The sequence below is a fragment of the Stegostoma tigrinum genome, chromosome 10 (assembly GCF_030684315.1).
Source record: "Stegostoma tigrinum isolate sSteTig4 chromosome 10, sSteTig4.hap1, whole genome shotgun sequence".
NCBI classification, from domain to species: domain Eukaryota; kingdom Metazoa; phylum Chordata; class Chondrichthyes; order Orectolobiformes; family Stegostomatidae; genus Stegostoma; species Stegostoma tigrinum.
Genome location: NC_081363.1, coordinates 87,531,112 through 87,551,186, shown reverse-complemented (window position 1 = coordinate 87,551,186; position 20,075 = coordinate 87,531,112). Strand labels below are relative to the sequence as shown.

Sequence of the window (20,075 nt, the reverse complement as noted above, 5' to 3'; positions counted from 1 at the left end):
CACCTCCAGCACTTCCTCTTAAAAGGCACGAGTACTGTACAATTCTGATACAGCAGTCAAAAACCAAGGGTCATCAACACAAGACAAACAATGACTAACACAGGATGAATTCAGAAGAAATAACCCAGGGAGAGGCAGGAATTTTGAACTTGCTACCAGAAACAGTGGTGGCACATTATTACTGACTGGTTTAAGGGTATGACAGATAGACATATGAAGAAGAAAGGATATTCAGTAAGGGTGTCAGTTTTGGAAGAATGAAAAGATAGCTTGGTGAGAGGTTGCAGACTACTGAAATAGAGGAACTTGGGTTTTCTAATGTATGAATTACAAAAGGTCTGTATGCAGGTACAACAAGTAATAAGGGAAACTAATAGAATGTTGTAATTAATCACAGGGGAATTGGATACAAAAGTTAGGAGATTATGCTTCAGGTATACAGGGCACTGGTGGAACCACATCTGAGTACTGTGCTCAGTACTGGTTTCCTTGTTAAAGGAAAGATGTGTATTGGAAGCAGGCGAGGGAGGCATTTGCATAGTGGTCTTTGGGCTAACAATGCAGAACCCAGGCTAATGTTCTGGGTACATGGGTTTGAATCCATCACAGCAGGTGATAAAATCTGCATTCAATAAAACAAAAGGGCAACCTAATGTAACAACTGTCATTAGTTGTAAAACTAAAGTTCTTTAGGGAGAGGAAATCTGCTGTCCTTACTTAGTCTAGCCTGCATGTAAGTCAACTCCAGATCCCCAGAAATTTTGTTGATTTTAGAAAGTAAACATCGCTCTCTTAGAGAGAGAGGCTGGGGAAATAATAGTGGACAATAAATAAAATATGTTTTCCATCAGTCTTCACAGAACAAGACACTAGTAGCATCCCAAAATTACTAAACAATCAAGGTGCTCAGAGAACAGCTGACAAAAAATAAATACGTAACTTCACTAAATGAAAGGTAAAAGGGAAACTAATGGGCCAAAGGCAGATAAGTACCCTCGACATGATAAGTTGAATTCCTAAATATTAAAAGGTACAGAGATAGCGATACATTATAGTAATCATAAAAGATTCCTTAGATTCTGGAAAAGTCCTGGATGATTGGAAAATTGAACAAACAAAGAGCAATACAACACAGAAAGTGGCCCTTCTGGCCCTCTGTCCTGCCACATTTTGCCCTTCCATATTAAAACTGTCTTCACTTACGAGATCCATATCCCTTCCTGTTCATGTATTCATCCAGGTGCTTCTTGAATGCTGCTATTGTGGCTGCTTCCAGCACCGCTGGCAGTGTGTTCCAGGCACTCACCACCCTGGGTTAAAAACCAGCCTCACACATTTCTTTTAAACATTCTCCCTCGCACCTTAAGACTCTGTCCCGTAGTAATTGACTCCCACCATGCCAAAAAGCTTCATACTTTCCACCTCCTTTATGCTATTCACAATGTTATAAACCTTATCAAGTCACCCCTTAACCTCCTGTGTTTCAGTGAAAACAAACCCAGCCTATCCAACCTTTCTCCATAGCTAAAATCCCCCATACCAGGCAACACTTGTAAATCTGTTCTGTACCCTCTGCAAAGTAACCACATCCTTCTGGTAGTTGTGACCAGAACTATACACAATATTCCAAGTACAGTCTAACTAAATTCAATAAAGCTGCAGCATAGCTTGTCTATCCTTACACTCAGTGCTCCTTCCAATGGACGCAATAATGCCATAGGCCTTTTTTTACCACCTTATCTACCTATACTGACACTGTCAATGATCTGTGGACCTGCACACCCAGATCTCTGTGTATCAATGCTCCTAAGGGTTCTGCCTGTACTTGACCTTCCAAAATGCACCTCACAATTGTCTGGATTAACCTTCATTCGCCATTTTTCTGCCCATGCCTCCAAACTGATCTATATCCTGTGTATCCTCTGACAATCCTCCTCACTTTCCTCAACTTCACCAATCTTTGTAACACCTGGAAACTTACTAATTAGGCCAACATAACATCCTTATTCAAAAAGGAGACAAGAAAAAAAAACAATCGGCCAGTTAGCTTAATATCTTTTATTGGAACATGTTAAGAGTTTATTGTAAAAAAAATAGAAAGCATTTAGAAATACACAATATGATCAAGCAGAGTCAGCATAGTTTAATGAAGGGAAAATCATGCCTGACAAATTTACTTTGAGGAGGTAATAAGTAGGATAGATAAAGGGGATGCAGTAGATATTATACAGATAAATTCTCAGAAGGTATTTGATAAGGCACCGAAAATTAGGCTACTTAAGATAAGACTCTATGGTGTTGGGGATAGTATATTAGTATGGATAGAAAACTGGCTATCCAGAAAAAGATAGAGTTGGAGTAATAGGGCATTTTTAGGATGGTAACCTGTAGCTACTGGATCAGTGCTGGGACCAAGTAATTACAGCGTATATCAATAACTTGTTGAGGAAACTGAATGTACTATAGTCAAGTCCACAAATGACACAAAACAGGTGGGAAGGCAAGAGGTGAGGATGACCCAAAGAGACTGCAGAGAGATATAGATGGGTAAGTGGCAGATGGAATATAATGTGGGGAACGTGAGGTTATGCATTTCGGCAGGAAGAATAGAGGAGCTGAATATCATTTAAATGAAGAAAGACTGCAGAGAGATACAGAACAGAGGGATTTAGGAGTCATTGTGAATAGGTCAAAAAAAGTACCCAAGTTCAATGGGTAACAGGGAAGGCAAATGTTCGTCTTTATTTCAAAGGGAAAATTATACAAGGCACTAGTCAGATCACTGCTTGACTATCTTGAAGAGCTTTGGTCCTCTTACGAAGGAGAGGTATTCTGGCACTGGAGGCAGTCCAGCGAAGGCTCAACTAGGCTGATCCTGGCTCTGGAGCGGACATCTTATGAGGAAAGGATTAAGTAGATTGGGCCTGTACTCTTTGGAGTTTAGAACAACAAGAAGTTGAAAAATATTGAACAAAGTGAAACATATAGGATCCTTGGGAGATTTTAAAGGATATATGCACAAAGATTGTTTCCCTGTGTTGGCTCAGTCTAGGACCAGAGAGCATAATCTCAGAATAAGGGGTCACACATTTAAAACAGGAGGACTTTTTTCACTCAGAGGGTTGTTATTCTATGGAATTCTTTGTGCTGAGGGATTGAGTTATTCAGTGTTTTTAAAATGGAGGTAGCTTTTTAATCAGTAAGGGAATCAGTGATTGTGTAGAAAAGGCAGGAAGGTGCAGTTTAGGATTATTGAATCAGTTATGATCTCATTAAATGGTGGAGCATTCAAATGGCCTAATTCTTCTCCTATAGCTTGGACAATTGACCACTTGTAGGAATAAGTGGACAGGTGACTGCCTGCAGAAAACCTCGGGAAATGCTGCTGAACATGCGGAGCTCTTGGAAGTATTCAGTGTAGATTATATAGGAGAATTCTGTCATGTAGTTCAAGCATTTATGAACTTTACACCCACAATACAAATACTGCCAAAGGACTTATAATCTACAGGACTTTATTTCAAAGTTTTACGAGTAAACCATTTTGTTTTTAATTCAGCCTCCAACTCACTACTTGTCAAAAGTGTATCATTTTTAGATTAGTAATCAATCCTGAAGTAAGTCTGTGAGTGACATTAACATTAAACGTGAATAAAGTTCTCCATGGTTCATAATCTAAACAGATAACTAAAGGCCAACAATGCAGTCACTACATTGGTCATCAATTCACTGGCATGTCACACTTTGCTCCTCCCCATCCTGTAACAAGAGACAGTTTTTAAAGTACCTTTCTTAAAGTCCACATTAGTAGGTAGTGTCCCTTTACATACATGATAGGGCAGCAGTCTGAGCGCTGTGTCGTCAAAGGAATTAAAAGGAGTGTTGCAATCAGGTTGAAGGACAGAAGTCTGGTCCTTGCAGAACTTTTCAAGTAATCTGTTTGTGCCACAATTAAAAAGACAGAAACTGTTAGTAAACAAGCCCTGAAAACCCAAATTGCCACATTGCTCTTTGTGGGATCTTGCTGTGTGTTAACTGGATGCTATGTTTCCTACACTGCAATAACTAATCTTAAGGCACTGCAGTGACTATGAAGTGCTTTAGTTCATTCCCAAGTTGCGAATGACACTGTTTGATGCAACCTCTCTCTTTCCATTTTTCAAAAACTTGACTCAGCACCATCTGGATGAAGAATCAATGCAAGTTTGTTCTGGAGTTCTTCAGGGATTGCTATTGGGACCTTTACTATTCCTTATCAATATTAATGATCTAGAACTTGGTGTTCAAGGGACAATTTCTAAGTTTTCAGATGATACTAAACTTGGAAGAACTGTCAATTGTCAGGTTGACAACACAGAACTCCAAAAGGACATGGACAAGTTGTTGGAATGGGCAGATAGGGTCAATGCAGAGAAGTATTAGGTGATGAACTTTTGTCAGAATAACATTAAATGTCAATATAAAATAAGGGGGTACAATTCTAAAGGGACTGTGGCAGCAGAGGGACCTGAGGGTACATGTGAGTACATTATTCAAAGTGGCAGGACAGGTGGAGAGAACAGTTAATAAAGCAGACAATGTTCTTAGCTTTATTAGTAGGGGCATAAAGTACAAAAACAGGGAGAAAAATGAATGCATTGGAGAGACTGCAGAAAGAGTTTACTATCATACTTTCAGATATGAGGAACTTCAGTTATGAGGATAGATTGAAGCCGAGACTGTTCTCCCTGGAGATAAGAAGGCTTAGATGAAATCTGATTAGGTTTCCAAAGTAATGAATGGGCTAGACAGAGCAGATAAGGAGAAACAGTTTCTGCTCATAAAAGAAATAACAATGAAATGGCAGGTATTTAAAGTGATGTGCAATGGAAAAAGGCAGGAGGACTGGCATTAGATAATATAGCAAATGCAGACATGATGGGTTGAATGGCCTCCTTTTGTTCCATAATACTCTCATGGTTCTGTGACCTATCCCAATTCATTTAGTCAGCTCTGTGTTCATAATTTCATAACTACCCTTATGTAAATGTAAAACATTAGTCCTACTCTTTTGTCTACCTCAAAGTGCAAAGTTCAATTATGTTATGATCACTTTTACCTGGGGTGACCTTTACTCGATGAATTAATTAATCTAGCCTAATTTCACTTTACCAAATCTAGTAGTGCGTGCTCTCTGGTTAGATCTAGAACATGCTGCTTAAGAAACTATCTTTCTAGAAGTCATCTTCCAGGCCATTTTGATTTGTTCATCCATAAGTAAATTAAAATTACGAGTAATTTTTGTTGTATCTTTGTCGCAATCTTCTATTATTTCTAACTTTCTGCCCCATTGTACAGTCTAGTATTGTTAGGAAGCCCGTAATCTACTCTCAAAGTCATTACTTTGTTATTTCTTATTTCTACTTAAACCGATTTTACAGGTGGAATCTTGCACTGCTCCTGGGACCACAAAGCAAGGTGGGTAGAGAAAACTAATTTTGCTGGAGGCCAAAATTCAGATGGTGGTGGGATGAAACTAAACAATTTTAAAGCCAGATGGGTTGCACCTGAACAGAGCTGCAACTGATGTTGTTATACTACTGTCCTTGGGAAGGCTTTATAACTTGACAGGGCTGTAGAAACCACGGGAGAATAGTAGACAAGGAGACCAGGGTTTACTAAATACTTGTGACCTGCAATTGGCATGAGCACAGACAATAGCATGTTTACAGGTAAAGGTAGAGTAAGGAAGTAAACAATGAAGACTAAATTAGAGTTACTGGGCATGTATGTGAATGCATGGAGTATAGGAAATAAGGTTGGAAAGTTATGGGCACAAATTGCCATTTGAAATTATGATGTTGTGGTGATAACAGAGACTTGGGACAAGGAAGGGTGTTAGGATTGTGTTGTATGTTCCTGGATGAGGAACCACTGGGATGAGTCTTGAATTGCTTTAGCCCACAGCCAGTATATACGCGATGGTCTCTGTCTGGATTCTATAATGTCATAGTTCAGGGGGAAGGTTTGAAGAGAGTTTTATCTTGGTAATGCAATGAGGTGGTGATATCTGTGAACTGCAGTGACGCCTGCTGTACAGACCATCGACTTATTTGATCAGTGATGAACATTCGATCATAGCATCAAGATCCAAATGTGCAGTGAAGACAGGTCTGATGTTTTCACCTAAAGCTGCCCAAACAGAGGTGGAAGTCCAAGTGTAGCTCAAGTCTGATCAGCAAATGCCCAACTCAATTCCTGAACAATTTGATCAAAAGGAGTCAGCTAGACTAGGCTCCTGTGTCCACACCACTGGGTTCAATCATTGTCATCACCAGCTATGGCTCAGTGAAAACAATCTCAGCTCCAGCACATCTGTGCAGGAGATCCTCAGGGGGCTGTCCTGGGCCCATCCGTCTTCGGCTGCCTCACCAATGATCTTCCCTCCATCATAAGGTCAGAGGTGGGGATATTTGCCAATGATTGCACAATGTTCAACACTATTCATGACACGTCAGACACCGAAACACTTCATGTTCAAATGCAATATGCAGGCTTGGGCTTACAAGTGGAAAGTAACATTTGCACTACACAAGTGCCAGCCAATGACCATATAAGAGACAATAAGAGACAATCTAACCACCACCCCATGCCATTCAATGGTGTTACCATCATTGAATCCCCACTATCAACATTCTGTGGGATTACCATTGACTAGAAACTCAACTGGACTCATCACATAAGCATATTTGCTACAACAGCATGTCAGAGGCTAGAAATACTGTGGTGAGTGACTCACCTCCTGACTCCTCAAAGGTTCTCTACAATTCACAAGGCATGAGTCAGGAGTGTAATGGAGTGCTCCCCACTTGCTTGGATGAGTGCATCTCCAACAACATTCAGGAAGCTTGACACCATCAAAGTGGCCTGCCTGATTGGCTCTACATTTTCAAGTATCCACTCCCTCCACCACTGATGCTGAAGTAGCAGCAGTATGTATTATATACACTGCAGAACTTCACCAAAGAACCTCAAACAGCACCTTCCAAACCCACAACCAATTCTATTGAGAAAGACAAGGGCACAAATACATGGGAGCATCACCTTCTGCAAAATGCACTCCACGGCTTTCACCCTCCTGAGTTGGAAACACATTGCCATTCCTTCACTGTCGCTGAGTCAAAGTCCTGGAATTCACTCCCTAAGGGGATGGTTGAACTGAAGCTGTTCAAGAAGGCAGCACACCCCTATCTTTTGAAGAGCAAGGGACAGGCAATAAATGTTGACCAGCCAGCAATGCCCTCATCCCGCAAATGAATAACAAAAGTGTGAATCTAAGTCAATTGTTTTAAATCTGAATAAAGGTAATTTTAAGGGTATAAAGGCAGACCTAGCTAAAGTGAACTGGGAAACTAGGTTAAAAGGTAGAAATACGGTGGCAGAATCTTAAGGAGAAATTTAACGACTTTCAGCAAAAATTAATCTCAGTGAGAAAGATTCTTTGAGAAGGATCCATCATCTGTGGCACTAGATTAGAAGATAGGTCAGGACGTACCATCTACAAGATACACTGCAGAAATTCATCAAAGATCCTCAGACAGCATCTTCCAAAGCCATGAACATTCCCATCTAGAAGGACAAGGGCAGAAGATACATGGGAACACCACTACCTGGAAGTTCCCCTCCAAGCTATGCTAACATGGAAATATATTGTCATTCCTTCACTTTCATTTGTTTAAAATCCTGAGCTCCCTCCCTAAGGGCATTGTGGGTCTAAAGTACATGGACTGCAGCAGTTCAAGAAGGCAGTTCACCGCCATCTTCTCAAGGATACCAGGGACAGGCAATAAACACTGGCCCAGCCAGAGTTGTCCACATTCCTTGAATGGATATTAACAAAATAAAACCCCAACCCATACGAGTTCCATGTATCAAGTTCAGAAAGTGACTGTCTCAACTGACGCTGCTTTTGATTTAAATCTTTGTCCTTCAAAAAGGACAAAAACTGATGCATTGTCTATCCTCTGTTATTTAGGCAACGGAGCTTTATTTGTTACTTAGCCTGACCTCTTAGCAAGATAGTGCTAGGTTTGACACTGGGGCTGCATTTGCTCCCTGCTGTGTGGACTCTGAACTGGTCTTGTCTCAGAGCCACTATTCTCACATAGCAGAATCAAGTAACTTTTGAGATGTGATGGATAACACTAAGTTATTTTAATTTTTTGTGTAGCCTCATGGAAACAAATCAGAGAACCGAAGAACAGCTCACAGTGTCCATGTATTCACAATAAACACCAACAGATAAGCAAAAGATAAAGTGGCTTTGGTCAGAGGTTCACACATATTCACTTACAGATCTCCTCGTCTCGGAGTAGCTGTTGCTGTTTTCTTCAACTTTCCAACTGATTCTTCAAACTGCAAATTACAAAAACAAATCAAAACAGAGCAGAACACAAGTATCTCCTTTGTTTAAGAAAGAACCGACTTCCCAGAATTAGCACACTAGATTTTCAAGAGATTTACAACAGTAAATGTATAATCCAGAGATGAAAAATGTTGTAAGAAGTTCTCAACTAATAATATTGTACTAACCAATGCTGACTGGAGATGCCAATTTGTTGTTGACGTGATGTGAGCAATCCCTTTCCCAATCATTTGGATTTGGATTGACCCCTTACTTAAGGTGACATTCAGGCCTGTGAGGTTGCTGATCATACTGGATGTTGCCTGAAGTATGGACAAAAAAATTCACACCACCACAGGGTAGCACAATTTTGAACAATAAACCGTTAAAAAGATGATTGTTTTAAAAAGAAATGGTCAGTTGCAGAATTATTTGCTGATGATTGCACAACACTAATCACCATTCATGAACTGAGCAGCCATTGGATGGCCAATCAGGTCATTCATTAATCTGTGAATGCTCAAATACTCCACATTCTTCACAATGGGAACGGACCGTATGAAAACAAACAAACTCAAAGAACATTAACTGTCCTAATGTATTCCATGTCAGCCTTTACCATTCAGGTCTATCAGTAAAACTTGCATATTGCAGTCACAATGTAATCCCCTCTAGTGAAAACCTTTTAGGCTCCTATCTAAAATTCATTCACAATATGTGGGCATCACTAACAAGGCCAGCATCTGTCACCCATCTCTAACTTTCCTTGCATTGAGAGGCTTGTTTAACCATTTCAGAGGGCAATTAGGAGTCAACCACATTGCTGTGGATTCAGAACCACAGGAATGCCTGACCAGGTGAGACTTCCCTCCGTGAAGGGATATTGTGTGGAGTGAATGCAATTGACTGATGAATCATCCACTCGGTAACTTTGGCTGTAAGATGTTTGCGCACACAATTCCGTAACTTGCATTTAAAAGAAGCATCTCCTAATCTCTCTCATTACTTGTCTTTGTAAACCACTGTTCATCACAAAGGTTGGGACTCGATTGGAACTCCACACCATTTTAGAGAAACTAATCTCACCTTCACTGTCTTTGCTCCAGTGTGAACAATGTCACTATCTCCAGTCTTTCCTCTTCCTTCTTCCATCCCTTGTAAATTCACACAATACACTCGCTGTGCTTTAATGTCCTCACTATAAAGTGCCATCAAGAACTACACACAGCACACCAGTTGTGAGTAATTCATTTACAATACAATAAGTTTTAACATAAATGTTTCTTTTTTTTTCTGTGCTCCTCTATAGTATTCAAAGTGCAAATGGCATCTTTTTAAGCTCAGATTTCTGTCATATTTGGGGAATAATTTGAGATGTTCAAGACAGCATTAGATGGTTATTTGAATAGCAATGGTGTGCCGAGATTTAGAGATAAAGCAGGAGATTAGCACTGGGTACTTGAGCTGGAGCAGCCATGACAGGCACCTAAGGCCACCTTCTGCACCATATCAGCTCTGTAATTCTGTGATACTCAGCAAACATTTATTATCCAGCGACTATGGCACCAGGAGTATGCCAGTTGATCAAATATTCCAGATAATCAAGAGGTCCACATAATCGTTGTTAAAGCACACACTAAATAATAGAAGCGTAATGCATGGGGTATACACATCACTGTTTCACTTTATGTGCAGCATAAATCAGTTACATAATAATGCAACTTTGTCTTAAATAAAACTTACTGGCAGAGAGGCTTCTCACTTGCATTCTTAGACACTGCAGTAGCTCGCAGCATTTGAGGAGAAATTCACACAAAATTGAATCAAGGGTTGATATTTTGTGTGATATCTAAAAAATTATCTCATTTGATTGAACAACACTGAGGTAAATAAATTAAATAACTATAATATTTGGACAGAATAATACAGTAAACTTCGTGGTATTTGAGATATACAATTTTTGCCAGTTCATAAGGTGTCAATTAAAACAAAGTTTGCTGCATTTAAATCGCATATTTTGCTCTTCTGCCCTTCAGGGTATTTAGACCAATTGTGTTCTTCATTTTGTTGACTTTCTTCTCGAAATAGACCTGTTATGGTCACCAATGTATGCCAAAAATAACATCAACTTTATTTATTTAGCACCTTTGGTGATACAGAATCTCCCAAGGTACTTCACTGGTGCATTGTAAAACATACTCAAGCACTAAGCCACATAAGGAGATAATGTGGTTAAAACAATAAGCTTGGGCAAAGAGTCTTAAAGGTGCAAGTCGAGTCAACTGGCAGAGGGTGCAAGAGCTTACAGCACATGTAGACTGAAGATGGCAGAGAAATTAAAAGTCAGGCTTGCATGAGATAATTTTTTAGATATCTTGGAGCATTGCGGGGCTGTAGGAGATCTTAGAGATAGGGAGAAGTGGTGTCTTGGAGGAATTTGAAAGAAGAGGATGTGAAGGTTTGTTTCAAGCTGGGGTAAGTTAGCAAAGATTGAGATGTGTTGTGAATGAAGATATAGGTAGTAGAGTTTTGGGTACGTCCTTGTGTTGAGAAAGGATAGAATACAAGAAAGTAGCCAGGAGAGTGCTGAAATAATCGAAGCTAGAGATAAAAGTGGCATAGATGGAGGCTTCAGCAACGGATAAGGTGAAACACAGCTGAAGTCATACGATGTCACAAACATGGAGCATCAGTGTTAATGTGAAAATGAGGCTATTTTGGGTCAAATATGATATCAAGATTGTGATTAGATCTTGATTTGTTTTCAAACTGTTTCCAGGGAAAGTGATGGAGTATGAAGCAAAGGCCAAAACTAATGGTTTTAGTCTCCCCTGGATTTAATGGGAAAAAAATTCTGCTCATTGAGGACTGGATGTGGAGATTGTGATAATTTAGTGGTAAGGGAGGAGTGAAGGTGCGAAGCGAAGATAGAGCTGGATGTTGCCAGCGTACATGTGAAAACTAACACTGTGCTTTCAGATGATGTAATTGAGGGACAGTAAGGTAGATGCAAGGAGCCCTGAATGAGGAATCATTAGGTTAATCCCACAGTGGAATGCCTCACACTCAGCACATACTAGGTGCAAATTTATTCTTTAGTTCATTCATAGGGATGTAGGCATCATTGGTTGGGCCAACATTTCTTGTTGATCCCTAATGACGGTTGAGACAGTGCTGGTAAGCCACCTTCTTGAATCACTGCAGTTCACAGATACCATCACATTGTCACATTACCAAGACAAAACTCTTCAAACCTTTCCCCTAAACAATAACATTGTAGAATCCAGAGAGAGACCGTTGCGTGTGTACTGGCTGTGGGCTAAGGCAATTCAAGATTCATCCCACTAGCCCACTCACCCGACAATCTGGTATTGTCCTCTAATGCAGGTACTGAGTGTGGAAGCTGGGACAGTGGAATCCTGTTTGAAGTTGGTGGGGGGGGTTGTATCTATCATAAATTCATATTTTCTAACTGCCTAACCAGAGACTCCCACATCACATAAATAAATAAGAAGAAATATTCAGCCCGTCCAGCCCACTCCACTATTCAACATGTCCATGATGCTCTATCTTAGTGCTATACATCCACTCCCACTCCAAACCCACTGGCACCTTCAGCCTTTAGAAATCATTTTTTCCATATCCTGAGATTGTGACCCCTTGTGCCAAATTCCTTTGATTCTTGGGAAAATCCAGTCTGTCTAGGCATGTCAGAATTTTATTTGTTTCAAGGAGATCCTTTCTTACTCTTCAAAACTCCAGGGAATACAGACCCATTTGATCTAATTTCTCCACATATGGTAAACCTGCTATGCGAGTAATCAGTCTGATGAGCCTTCACTGCAATCCCTCTATGACAAGAATATCTTTTCAGAGGCAAGGAAACTAAAACTGCACACAATACTCTAGGTGTAGTTTCACCAAGGCTTTGTAGTATGATGTAGTAAGACTTTATTGGCCCTGCACTGGAACTCTCTTGCAATGAAGGCCAGCATACCATTTGCCTTCCTAATTGCCTTCTGAACCTGCATGGTGTACAAAGATATTTCACAACACTTCCCAATCTATCACCATTTAAGTAATACCCTGCCATTCTGTTTTTCCTTCCAATGTGGACAACTTTACATGTATTTGTCCACTCACTCAATGTGTCTAAATCATCCTGAAGCCTCTTTATGTCATCCCCACCACTCGCACTCACACCTAGTTTTGTGTTCGCAGCAAAAACTTGGAAAAATTACACTCGATTTCCTCATCCAAACAGCTGTGAATATCTGGGGACCAACCACTGATCCCTGCGGCACCCCACTTGTCGCCACGTGACAGTCCGAAAATGACTGAGTTAGTCCTATTTGCTTTCATTTTTTTAAACAATAATTTTTAAGGGGACTTTCTTTAAAGCTTTCTGAAAATCCAAAATACCATATTCAGTGGTTTGCCCTCATTTACAGTGCAACATACATCCTCAAAAATCTCCAGTAAGTTGTCAAATGCCATTATCCTTTTATAAAACCATGATAACTTCATATGAACCTGTTGGTATTTCCTAAGTATCCTGTTATCACACCCTGAGATGTTGCTTCCTACTAACAGTCTGTCATTTCCAATTTTCTCCCTCCTTCCTTTATTAAATGGTATGATTAAATTTGCCACTGTCCAATCTTCAGGGATTGTTCCAGAACCTACAGAATTTTGCAAGATGACAACCAACACATCTATTATTTCTATGGTCAACTCCTTTAGCATCATTCATTCCCATTCATTTCTCCAGCAGTATTATGTACTAATATTAATCTCGTCCAATTTTTCCTTCCCGGTATACACTTGCTTCTCCAGCATTTGTAGGAAATTATCTGTGCCTTCTTTTGTGAAGTAAAGCAGTTACTTCATTGCTGCACCATTTCCTCATTTTCCATTATCAATTCACCCCATTTCAAGACTGCATGGGGACAAACATTCATCTGCACTAATCTTTTTTGTTTTACGTGCTTATGGAAGCTCTTTGAGTGATTTTATATTGTAAATTTACTCTCACATTCTATTTTTTTCCACCTTAATTGACTTCTTGGACCTCCTTTGCTGAATTCTACACTGTTCCCAAGCCCCAGGCTTACTACGTTCTCTTGCAAATTTATATGGCTCCTCTTTGAAGCTCATACTATCCTAAATTTACTTTGTCAGCCATAGCTGAGCTACTTTCCTTTTGTATTCTTTTGTCCAAACACAATGTATTGCCATTGCAATGCATGCATTAATTCCTTAGATACCAACCATTGCCTATTCAGTGTTGTGCCCTTCAATGAAGTTACCCAATCTATTGCAACCAACTCACCTTGATTTAGATTTAGATTGTTTAGATTTAAGACCCTAGTTTTGGATTGGACTGCTTCAATTTCCATCCCAAGGGAAAATAAGGCGAGTCTTATCACCTTCTGCTTTGACCACCTTCTCTTCATTTGGCTTCATTTCCCTTTCTGTGCCATGATGTCAACTTATACTCTGATGTATTACTTTGTTAAAAGCACTATATAAATGAAAGTTGCTTAGAAAATTGATGGCAATAAGGATCTGACAAAGGATAAACTGAGCTTCAAAAATGAATAATACTAGGGACAAAATCACAACTTTAACTGATACCTAAATGAAGATTCCACCAGGTTTGGCTTCAGGAGAAAGTAAACAAAGACATACTTGCTCAATCAGAGCTACTGCAACTTGGAATCAGTTCATACCTGGCCTGCCAAGCCAGGCAGGAAGTGGCTGGATTGACTCTGAGGTAAGACTGTTTGGTTTTTGGGCTCCATCAGAAGAGGGTTGGCTGGCATGAAGACGGTGTTTGTTTGTACTCCAGGTCCAATCCCAATGCTGATGCCAGATGGTGGGATGCTGCTGGCAGAGAGTGGTACAACCAAGCCGTTGCCAGAGGACAGTGAGCGGCCTTTCTTCTGTTGAAGTTTCAAGGCCTGCTGGTGGAGGAGCTGCTGCTTTTGCTCTTTCTGGAAATGAAGAAAAAAGGTTAAAAATCATTAATTGTAATACACACTGAAACACACTGTTCAAATGCAGCAAGATCTGGATAATATCCAGGTTTGGCTTATGGAGTCAAAAATCATACAGCAAGGAAAGAGACCCCTTAGTCCAACCAGTCCATGCCGAACATAATCCCAAACTAAACTAGTCCCACCTAACTGGTCCTGGCCCATACCCCTTCAATCCTTGCCTATTCATACATCCATCCAAATGCTGTTTAAATATTGTAATTGTGCCCACATCCACCACTTCCTCAGCAAGTTTATTCCATGAGTGAACCACCCTCTGCATTAAAAAAATTGCCACTTATGTCTTTTTTAACTCTGTCCCCACTCATCTTAAATATGTGCCCCCTATCTTGAAATTGCCTATCTTAGGGAAAAGACAGCTATCAGCAACTCATCTATACCTCTCATTATTTTATAAATTTCTATCAGGTCATCTCTCAGCCTCTTACATTCCAATGGAAAAAGTCCCAGACTATACAGCTTTTCCTTATAATTCAAATCTTCCGTACCTGGCAACATCCTGGTAAATCTCTTCTGAACCCTCTTAAGTTTGATAATGTCCTTCCTACAACTGGCTACCAGAACCAGATATTGTATTCCAGAAGAGACTTCACCAATGTTCTGCACAACCTCAGCATAACTTCCAAACTCATATACTCAAAGGACTGAGCAATGAAGGAAAACATATCAAACGCCTTTTTAACCATTCTGTTTATATGTGAAGCAAACTTCAAAAGAATTATGTACTGCACCCTAGATCCCTCTGTTCTACAACACTACCCAAGATCCTACCGTTAATTGTATAAACCCAATCCTTGCTTGTTGTACCAAAATGAAATACTTTGACTGAACTCAAAGAAGAACAAAGAACAAAGAAAATTATAGCACAGGAACAGGCCCTTCGGCCCTCCAAGCCTGCGTCAATCGAGATCCTCTGTCTAAACCTGTCATCTATTTTCTAAGGATCTGTATCCCTTTACTCCCTGCCCATCCATGTTCCTGTCCAGATACATCTTTAAAGATACTATCGTGTTTGCATCTATCACCTCCACTGGCAACACATTCGAGGCACCCACCACCTCTGCGTAAAGAACTTTCCACGCATATCTCCCATAAACATTCCTCCTTTCACTTTGAACTCATGACCCCTTGTAATTGAATCCCCCACTCTGGGAAAAAGCTTCTTGCTATCTACCTTATGATTTTGTAGACCTCAATCAGGTCCCCCCCTCAATCTCCATCTTTCTAATGAAATAATCCTAATCTACTCAACCTTTCTTCGTAGCTAGCACCGTCCATACCCGGCAACATCCTGGTGAACCTCCTCTGCACCCTCTCCGAAGCATCCTCGTCCTTTTGGTAATGCGGTGACCAGAACTGTACGCAGTACTCTAAATGTGGCTGAACCAAAGTCTTATATAACTGTGACATGACCTGCCAACTCTTGAACTCAATACCCCGTCTGATGAAGTAAAGCATGCCGTATGCCTTCTTGACCACTCTATTGACCTGCGTTGCCACCTTTAGGGAACAATGGGCCTGAACACCCAGATCTCTCTGCACATCAACTTTCCCCAGGGCTCCATTTCCTATTTTTCAGCCCATTGACCCATTTGATCAAAATCCCTTTATAATCTTAGAAAACCTTCTTCACTATCTAATGCTACCAATTTTGGTGCTGTCTACAAACTTGCTAACCATGTCTTCTATATTCTCATCCAAATCGTTTACATAAATGATGAACAAAAGAGGACCCAGAACCAATCCCTGTGGAACACCACTGGTCACAGGCCTCCAGCCTGAAAGTAACCCTCCATTATTACTCTGTCTCCTGTCATTAAACCAATTATGTATCTCATTGGCAAGTTCTCTCCGAGTTAAGTGACCTAACTCTACTCATTAGTCTACCATGGGGACCCTTGTCAAAAGCTTTACTAAAATCCAAATAAACAACGTCTACTGCTCTGTCATCAAATTTTTGGTAACTTTCTCAAATAAAGGAATCAAATTTCCTCACACAAAACCATGCTGAGTATTCCTAATCAATTTTTGCCTCTCTAAATGTCCACAAATCCTGTCTTTTATAATGACCTCCAACAATTTACCTACAACCGAAGTCAGACTCACAAGTGTATAATTTGACAAGTAGCAAGGAACCTTTGCACCACACAAATGCCAGACAATGACCATCTCCAACAAGAGAGAACTTAACCATCACCCATTTATATTCAACAGTGTTACCACCATCAAATCCTGTATTGTCAACATTCTGGGGGCTACCAATGACCAGAAACTCAACTAGACTCACCACATAAACGCAGTGCCTACAAGAGCAGGTCAGAAGCTGGGAATACCACGTTCGGTAACTCACCTCCTAACTGCCCAGAGCCTGACCGCCATCTTCGAGGCAAAAGTCAGGAATGTGATGGAATGCTCCCCACTTGTCTGGATGGGTGCAGCTCCAACAATATTCAGGAAGCTTGGCACAATCCTGGGCAAAGCAACCCACTTGATTAGCACCACATCCACAAACGTCCACTCCCTCCACCATTAATGTTCAGTAACAGCAGTGTGCGTTAATGGTAAGATACACTGCAGAAACTCACCAAGGCTACTATCCAACTCAAGACCGCAATGACATCGAAGGATAAAGGCAGCAGATATGTGGGAACACCACCACCTGCAAGCTTCTCTCCAAGCCACTCACCATCCTGGCTTGGAAATATTTTGCTGTTCCTTCAGAATACCCTCCCTAAGGGCATTATGGGTCAATTTACAGCATATGGGCTGCAGGTTCAAAAAGGCAGCTCACCACTCAAGGGCAACTATGGATGGGCAATAAATGCTCTGATTGTCACAACACATTAACTTCCAATGAAGGAATGCAAATAGAAAAATAGACTCTTCTAGAATTATGAGGAAGCAGCTTTACCAACAATACAAATTTAAGTTGCTTCGGCAGGTAAATGCAGCTCTTATATTATGGCAACAATGTACATAAATCAGTTCTACTAACATGGTGATGCTGTGTTCCGAACATCCAGCCACAAGAGATATTTGGACAGATGACAGCTTGGTCAAAGATATCAGTTTTGGGTGAGCTGCTCAAAGAAGGAGACAGTGATAGGGAAATATTTGGATTTAGTGAAGGCATCCCAGAGTGTGGGACCCGGGCAGCTGAAGGTGGAAAAACTGAAAATCAGGAACGCTCAGGATGACATAAATGGCAAAGTGCAGCAAACTCTGGGGCTAAGACTGGAGCAAATCACAGAGATGAGAAAAGAATAATGAAGATTTTAAAACATGCTAACTGCGGGCCAATGCCATCAGCAAGTATTGAATAGAATAAGCTGGAACACCAACAGCTGAGGCCTTCAAATACCTTAAATGTGTGGGTGATAGAACTGGGGAGGCTGTACAGGAGCAGACAGCAACAGTCAAATCAAAAGGTAACGAAGATATGAATGATGGCATCAGCAGCAGACGAGTTGAGGCATGGGTGGACAAAGGCATCAATGAGGCATTCAAGGGGGTATTGAATGATTGGTTAGAAATTTTGTGTGAGGGTATGGGGGGGGGCAAAGCAGGAAACCAGTATTAATGATACTCATTCGAGAGCTGTTGAATATACAGTGGGCTGAATGACCTCCTTTTGCACCACCGCAACAATTCTGTGTTTCTGTGAGAATGTGGTCAGATGCTCATCTCCAGGTCAAATCTAACACCCAGGTTAGAGCAGTCTGGTTCAGACTCAGACTGTCATGAAGGGGACAGAGAGGGATGGAATCAATAGTTGCTCAATTGAGTTCATAGTAGCATGAGGCTGGAGACCACAGATTTGGTCTTCCCAAAGTCTGTTGGAGGATACTTGTTCTCATCAAAAGTGCATGTTAACCTCATAATTTAGTGCAGGAGAGCAGAGAGGTGATGGTAAGATAGAGCTGGGTGTTGCCAGCATTCATGTGAAAACTAACACTGTGCTTTCAGATAATGTCATCAAGGAATAACATGGAGATGAGAAACTGGAGGCGATCAAGGACAGATCCTTAGTAATAGAGATAATAGTGCAGGAGTGGGAAGAGAAGTCATTGCAAGTGATACTCTGAAATATGATGACAGGGATAAGAATTGAACCAGGTGAGAGATCCTGGACAATGCTGGAGAGAATGCTGAAAGATGATGACATGGACAACTATGTTAAAGACTGCAGACAGTTTGGTAAAGATAAGGAGGCAATGTTGGCCTTTGTCACGGTCATGTAGTAAGCTTTAATAAGAACCAAAAGAACTGTGGATGCTGTAAACCAGGAACTAAAACAGAAGTTGCTGGCAGAGCTCAGCAGGTCAGAGAACAGTTCTGAATAAGGGGCAGTGGACCCAAAACATTAACTCTTTTTTTTCACAGATACTGCCAGACATGCTGAGCTTTCCCAGCATCTTCTGTTTTTGTTCAAGCTTTAATAAGGGCTCTACAAGACAGAAAGCTGAGAGGAGAGAATCAAACGCTGAGTTTTTGGGATAGATTTAGCAGGTCACAACACCATCAAGGACTTTGGAAAGGGAGTTTGGAGAGGGGAGATGGTGATTTGCAAGGTCAGTGAGGGGGATTTTGTTATTGAGAACATGGTAATTTCAAGAAGTTGGGGGGACACAACAAGAGGTGAGAGAATTGTAATAATATCATCTAATGTGGGGTCCAGGAGGACTCATTGGGTGGTCAGGACTTTAAGGTTGAGGGGCCAGGAAGTGGGTCTTGTGGACAAGTGAGCTTGAGAAAAAAATGAGGAACAATAAGCAAAGCTAGAGAATGCTGAAAATTCATAGAACATAGAACAGTACAGTACAGTAAAGGCCCTTCGGCCCACGATGCTGTGCCGAACTTTTACCCTAAACCTAAGGTCTATCTAACCTCCGTCGCTACCTTATACTATCATCCATATGCTTATCTAGTAGCCGCTTAAATGGCCCTAATGAGGCCGACTCCACGACCCTCTCCGGCAATGCATTCCACGCCTCTACCACTCTCTGGGTAAAGAGCCTACCTCTGACGTCTCCTCGATATCTACCTCCTTTCACTTTAAACTCTGTCCCTTGTAAAAGCTGTATCTATACCTCAGATCATTTTGTACCCCTCTATCAAGTCACCTCTCATCCTTCGTCGTTTTAAATAGAAAGCCCCTAGCGCTCTCAACCTTTCCTCATAAGACCTTCCCTTCATTCTAGGCAACATCCTGGTAAATCTCCTCTGCACCTTTTCCAATGCTGCCACATCTTTCCTGTAATGATGTGACCAGAACTGGACACAATACTCCAGATGTGGCCGAACCTGGCTTTTGTATAGCTGGAGCATAACTTCACGGCTCTTGAACTCAATCCCTCTATTCAGGGTGAGGACAGGGCAAACCTGACAGGAAGTTGGGTCTTGGCAAGCCAGGAGAAGGCAAACAGTCAGTGTCGTCACTTGTCCCTCATTCAGTCAGCTGATGTCCCTTCAATCCATCAAATCAATTCAATCCAATGGCCCTACAGCCCTGTTTTTCACTCTCCCTGTGCCACTAATGGGAGAGAGCTTATAAAATAAGCACAGAGTCTTTCCACTATCTATCCATCCATTTCCAACCTGTATAAGATTCAAGGGATTCAAGATTCGATGGG

The 20,075-nt window shown here is 41.0% G+C and overlaps 1 protein-coding gene across 1 annotated transcript in view; it reads right to left on the bottom strand.

Annotated features, from left to right (window-relative positions):
• LOC125455879 (BRD4-interacting chromatin-remodeling complex-associated protein-like) overlaps positions 1-20,075 on the bottom strand; it is a 68,022-nt gene that overhangs the window by 13,826 nt on the left and 34,121 nt on the right. The window contains exons 6-9 of the mRNA XM_059649375.1: positions 14,116-14,379; positions 8,572-8,706; positions 8,333-8,394; positions 3,788-3,936 (exon numbers count right to left, since the gene is read on the bottom strand). Of these exons, the coding sequence (XP_059505358.1) occupies positions 3,788-3,936; positions 8,333-8,394; positions 8,572-8,706; positions 14,116-14,379 (610 nt within the window). The remainder of the gene's footprint in view (positions 1-3,787; positions 3,937-8,332; positions 8,395-8,571; positions 8,707-14,115; positions 14,380-20,075) is intronic.